The sequence below is a fragment of the Tenrec ecaudatus genome, chromosome 4 (genome assembly GCF_050624435.1).
Source record: "Tenrec ecaudatus isolate mTenEca1 chromosome 4, mTenEca1.hap1, whole genome shotgun sequence".
Lineage (NCBI taxonomy): Eukaryota > Metazoa > Chordata > Mammalia > Afrosoricida > Tenrecidae > Tenrec > Tenrec ecaudatus.
The window spans coordinates 134,703,136-134,709,436 of record NC_134533.1 but is presented as its reverse complement, the minus strand read 5'-3'; the positions used below and the strand labels follow the sequence as shown (position 1 = coordinate 134,709,436).

The window sequence follows — 6,301 nt, the reverse complement described above, 5'->3', positions numbered from 1 at the left end:
GTCCCTTTGTCTAATTAAAATCAGGAATTGTATTCGAAATTAAACAATTGGCTTTTAAAAATGCAAAGCTGTGCTGAGACCTTTTAAAAAAAAAGGAGCAACTTGTTGGATTATATCAAACTATACTTAGATCCCAAGATTATAAAAGATTTGCTTTTAGTGTTCCTAGTGTTAATTTTAAAGAGCATTATCAATAAAAAGTCTTATGTCCGGGAATGTCTATAGTGTCACCTTATGTCAAAAGGTTGTAACTGCAGCTATAAAGTCAGTAAGAACTTCTGAAACATCGGTGTTTAACATTCACTACATGGATGATATTTTGATGGCTCACAGGGACCAAAAGGTGGTTCTCTTTATTTTTAACTTAATACGAGAAGCATTAAAAAGGCATGGGTTAGTTATAGCAGTAGAAAAAGTACAAGTTATCGAACCTTACAAATATTTAGGACATATTTTACAGAAAGGTTTTGTGTAACCCCAGAAGATAGAAATAAGAAAAGATCACTTACAAATTTTAAATGATTTAAAAAATTATTAGGAGATATTAATTGGCTTAGACCACATCTAAAAATAAGTAATGGAGAGCTTAAGCCTTTGTTTGATATTTTAAAAGGAGATCCTGATCCAAATTCGACTTGGGAAATTTCCCCTTTAGCAGAACAAACTAAATTTAGTAAATTTATGTATTCAAGAACAACAAATTATGTATATTAATTATGGTAAAGCTTGGTACTTTTACATCTGGTGTGTTATGGCAGGAAAGACTGTTATTGTGGGTATATTTAGCTTCTTCAAGAAAAAGAGCTCTAAAACCTTATTTTTTTAAATTGGTGAATTAGTGATAAAAAAATAGATCCAAGTCTGTTAAATATTTTGGAAAACACCCTAATTCTATAGTCATACCTTATGCCAGACCCCAAACTACTTGGTTATGGGAAAGTTGTGATTCATGGGAATTAGCATTTGCTGGTTTTTGTGGATTGATGAACAGTGTTTACCCTCCAAATAAATTATTACAATTTGCTAAAAAAAAATTATTTATTTTCCCCAGCATTTGTAAAAATAAGCCCATACCTCATATCCTTACAATATTTACTGATGGTTCCTCCAATGGAACTGCAGCTATTTCTTATAAAGGACATACTATGGTTAAAAATTTTCCAGCTCAATCTGCAATAGCATTTATTCAGACAGCTTATATGTTGTTTTCATATTAAATAATTTAGAAACTGTTGGATGCATTCAATGACAAAATTAACCTATTTTGGCTTTATTTGGTGAATTGCACCAATTAATTTGGAATTGCAAGTATCCTTACTTTGCGGCACATATCAGACCTCATTCTTCCCTACTGGGGGCTTTGGCAAAAGGCTACAATTTAGCTGATTGTGCAACTGAAGCTGCAGCAGCATTTGCCAGTTTATCTGAAGAACAAATTACTTTAGCCTGTTGTTCTCATCAACTACGTCACCAACATAGCCAGGCTTTAAAACATCAATTTAACATATCCAAAAAGCAGCAAGGGACATTGTAAAATGTTTTCCCCATTGTGCAACTCATTTACCAGTTCCTCATTTAGGTGTTAATCCCAGAAGACTGCTCCCGGGACATCTTTGGCAGATGGATGTTACTCACATTCCTTCATTTGGTAAATTGAGTTATTTGCATATTACGGAGGACACTTATTCTGGATTTATTGAGGTCACTTCTATGACTGGTGAAAAAACATCTTTAATTATTCAACACATGTTATGTTGTTTTGCTATAATTGGTGTACCTAAATGCTTAAAGAGATGTAATGGATCTGCTTAGATTAGTAAATCATTTACTCAATTTTGTGTCACTTTTAGAATTAAACACATAACTGGAATCTCTTATAATACTCAAGGCCAATATATTGTGGAACCTGCTAATGGGACTATTAAGCGACATTTAGATAAAATAAAAAGGGGGAGATATACCCTTCTACTCTGCAATTTAATTAATCATACTTTATTTTAACATTTTGGAATTTGGATGTACACGGTCAGTCTGCTGCTGACTGCCTTTGGAAAAGGATTGCCAAATATAAAGACAAAGCATATGTAAAATGGAAAGATCCACTTAATGGCAAAAGCCAGCTCCCCTCCTAATTTGGGGGCGAGGGCATTTTTGTGTTTTTTCCCTCAGGATGCTGATGGAGCAAGGTGACTGCCAGAGAAGTTGGTGCAGTTTGCAACCTATGCAGACGGTAATTTGCCTGCAAGTGCTTCTGGAAACTTCGCACAGTGAGCAGTACTAGGCTTATGTTCCTGATCCACCACTCTAACACACTGTTGTCTGGGAAGTCTGGAAATAATGGTGTGGGTTAATGACTCACCTTTTCCCTGTACAAGGTGAAGGAAATGTAGTCTCATCTACTGCGCAGTCCTTTTATTTTTGTGGACTAGAGACGTAAAAGAATAATAAAACCATATTGTGGAGATCATGTCTCATGGGGACAAACTCATCCAGTATAACATCACAAAAGAGAGATAAATCATTGATTGGTCCAGCAACCAGGACAATAATTTAAAAATATTGCCGAATGGAAAATAGAGACTACTTTGAAAATGTGAAGCTTATGGACACTTCCTCCAAACGGCAAGGGAACGTTGCTGCCTGTGTAACATTGTCTTATGCACTTTTGGCAGGGAATGTTATTATAGATCAGGATGATTATAAGTTTGACATGTTTTGTAATAATTGTAATTTGTCTAATTGTATTACCCGAACCCCTGAAGGTATTGTCATTGCAATTTTGTATACAGGTATTGGAAAAGATTTGAGAAAGCATTAACCAAACCTAAGCATTTTGTAGGTTTGCTTATAGCAAGTATTTTTAACTATATTGTTTAGTTCCTACTTCTATTACTGCAGGAATTGTACTTTCACTAAGCATACAATTGTCCCCTTTGTTGAACCTTTCATTGTAATTCTGATCATTATTTCCCTGTGCCCTGTATTGTTCAACAAACTTATGGCATTTGTGAAACAACAAATTGAGGGAATCCAGGCTAAACCTATCCAGGTGCATTATCATCAGCTAGAGATGATGGACAAGGGTGGCCCAGTCTCAGAATCATCCGAGTGATAAGACCCCCTTCCCTTGTGCGCTGAGCTGGACAGCCAATGACGGGTACGATTGGGCATGGCTCATACCAACCTAAGCCAGGAAAAGATTTGCATTTGAAAAATGCGCATTCCTTGAGACCAATGACAGGTAAGGATGAGTCAGTAGCTCAACAACCTAAGCCAGGCACAGCCCCCGAAGGGATACTCCATATTAAAATAATACCCTTGCCTGTTATTGTATTGGTAAAGAAGGGGGACATGTAGGGAACTGCGTGTCTCCCTACCCTGGATTTAAGCTATGAATTATGAATTTACTTTCAGTTTCCTGCCATACAAACTGCCCTGAGGGTTTTTTTTTTTTTTAATTTGAAAGCGAGTTTATGTGTGTGAGTGAAGGAGGGAAAGGAAACCCAAAGAGCAGAGCTGCAGGGCAGAAACCATGCAGCCCTGGAGCGCCATCTGCAGAGCTGCCACCTCCCCTCTACCACCTCCCCTCTGTTCTTGGGCCATACTCCTCTGCGTCCCCCCCCGTGCGTGTCCCCCATCCTACTGGGCAGCCACCGGGAAGGCGCAGAGGACTACACTCACAGGGACAGTACTCAGCCCTCGTCCTCCACCCAAGGCCATCAAGGCAGGGTTCCAGTTAGATGTGGGGAGAGGGGCCACGGACGGCAAAAGCCAGTAGTCTGAGATCCCCAGGGGCAAACCAACTTAGGGCCTTGCCTTTCCCAAACAGCTGCATCCACCACCGGCATGTCTTAGTCAACCTGGGGAAGTGCAGTACTTCTCTGAGACTAACTGCAAGTCTCTGTCGTCAGAGGCAATTAAAAATAGCACCTTGCTCCTCAGTCTGACTGAAGCAGGAGGTGAATGCACCAGGGACCCCTAGAAAGGAGACGGCGACAGGCCCCCTCCCCTCTTTCAGAGAGACCCAGCTGCTGGGCTTAGGCCTGTCAGAGCCCTGCTCCCATGTCCATCTGCTTGGGGAGCCTGCCCCCCATGATCCATCTCTAGGGGAGCTCCCAGTTCCACTTTTCAGACGGGGAAAGACATGAGGCAGGATGTGAATGGGAGCAGGACCAGGGCTTTGCGCTGGGGAGGGAGACCAGTCCAGGCAGGGGAAGGGAGCCCACACAGAACCAAGGATAGGAGGCCACTTCGGGAAGCCCCCAGCCCTGGCAGCACTCTGGAGGCCCCAGTGACTTGGAATCTGAAGCAGACGCTTGGGGTTAGAGGTAACGGAGCCCCTAAAAGGTCTCTGCTCGTCCCCGGAGGGCCCCGGGGAACTTGGCCCCTTCCCTCCTCCCCTCCCTGCCCCAGGCTGGGAGTCTCTGCTGGATGGCCACCCCCGAGGATGAGGAGGCGCACCAGTCAGTCGGGGTCTAGGCTCAGGCCAGCTGGTGAGGAGCTTCAAGCATCTCCATAAGGAAGGTGCCAATGGGAGTGTCACCAATGAGCTTGAAGAAAAACAGGTGCTCCAGACACTTGAGGCCAATGGACCGGAGGGCAGGGAGGTGCAGCAGCAGCTTGGCAAACCGTCCCTGCTGCTCAGGGTACTTCTGTTTGCAGTAGGTCTCCAGGGAGGCATACACTTTCTCCCGGGGGACCTCCACCTCACTGGGGTTGGAGAGGCCCTTGGCGTCTGGGTGGAAGAGAATGATTGCCCTCAGGCAGCCAAGCTCTGTCTTGTCCATCCTCATGTCACGCATTTTGGACACTAGCTCTGTCAGCACCCTGGAGAGGGACCGATCAAAGATGGCTCCCACTCCTGCAGAGTGGGCAGAGTTGCAGTGCACGTGGAGCCCCGTGGTGAGCAGGAGCAGGATGCCGTCTTGGACGTCGATGGAGCGACGCGAGGAGGCGATAAGCAGCTCGTTCCACCCTGCCCGGAGCAAAATGACCTGGTCATCCAAAGGCAATGAGGAGAAGTGTGGGATCCTCTTTGCCCACTCGACAAGCATGAACAGCTGCTTGTCAGAGGCCTGGCAGATGTTAGTCACGGGGTCGTTAGGGCTGCTGCCGCTACCTCCGGTTCCCCCAGGACCCTCAATGCCCTGGTCACTCTTCTGCTCCACAGCAAGCTCTGCCTCCAGGATCCTGTCCACAGGCATCTCCTCGGGGGCTCCCCCAGGCCCCTCCCCATCCCCATCTTTGTCCTTTTCCTGCTGACGTTCCTCCTGTACCACTTCCCTCTTCATGCCTGTGGCCAGACACTTCTGATAGCGGCAGTACTGACAGCGGTTCCGCTGGCGCTTGTCCACCGTGCAGTCCTTGTTGTCCCGGCATGAGTAGGTGAGGTCCTTGCGGATGGTGCGCTTAAAGAAGCCCTTGCAGCTCTCGCAGCTGTACACCCCATAGTGTTTGCCTGAGCTTCTGTCCCTGCAGATTGCACACAGGCGTTTGCCAGCAGGGCCACCTGGAGGGGATGGACAGTGCAGGCCCCGGACACCTAAGACTGGTGGCTTCACATCTTCTTGGGGGCCAGACCCACCCCCATGAAGCAATACTGTTGAGTTAATCTGGGGGCTGCTGACAGGCCCGGAGAATCCTGGGGGAGCTGGAGGGGGCAGGCCTGGGGACCCCATGGAAGAGCTGATGACCGGGAAGGGGGAGCCCAGTGGAGGTGGTGACAGTGGGAGTGGGAGCAGAGCCCCCGTGCTTCCAAGAGATGGGGCTGCTCAAGGGGGCAGGGGGGCCCAGGAGGAGAAGGGGGAGGGACGCCTGGGTAAGGGGATTTGGCGAGAAGCTGTCTGGGCTTCTGGAGTTCCGCCCGCAGTCTCCCATTCCGTCTGGGGTTTGTTGTTCTCCGGCTCCTGCCACCGCTGCCTCGAGATCCAGCCAGGGCCGTTGCCGCCGCAGCCACCAGGACGGGACCCCACAATGCATCTCTCTCTGCACCCCCACCGGCCCACAATGCCCCGCAGCGAGCCGCTGGGGGAGGAAGGGTGGGCAGGCGGCCCAAGACATGACGCCCGCTTGGGTGGGGGGTGGGGCGCCGGGGAGGTGCCACGAACTCTCCAAGCCCCGAGCAGCCCCCGAGGGAAAGACTCCGGGCCAGAACCGGGCTGAGTCAGGCGTTGTGCCGAGCTCGGCTCCAAAATGACAACGCCACCGTGGCAGCCATCTTGGTACAGACGGGAAGTCTGGCTCCTGCGCCCACCCCCTCGTCTAGCTGGAAACGGAGGAGGCGGGCTGCCCTGAGGTTTTA

The 6,301-nt window shown here is 47.4% G+C and overlaps 1 protein-coding gene across 1 annotated transcript; it reads right to left on the bottom strand.

Annotated features, from left to right (window-relative positions):
• Positions 1–4,481: 4,481 nt before the first annotated feature.
• LOC142447114 (retinoic acid receptor RXR-beta-like) lies at positions 4,482–6,060 on the bottom strand. Its single transcript, XM_075548819.1, is given in 3 exon segments — positions 4,482–5,731; positions 5,764–5,817; positions 5,820–6,060. Coding segments are annotated over 3 exon segments (1,545 nt in total).
• Between the last annotated feature and the right edge of the window lie 241 nt (positions 6,061–6,301).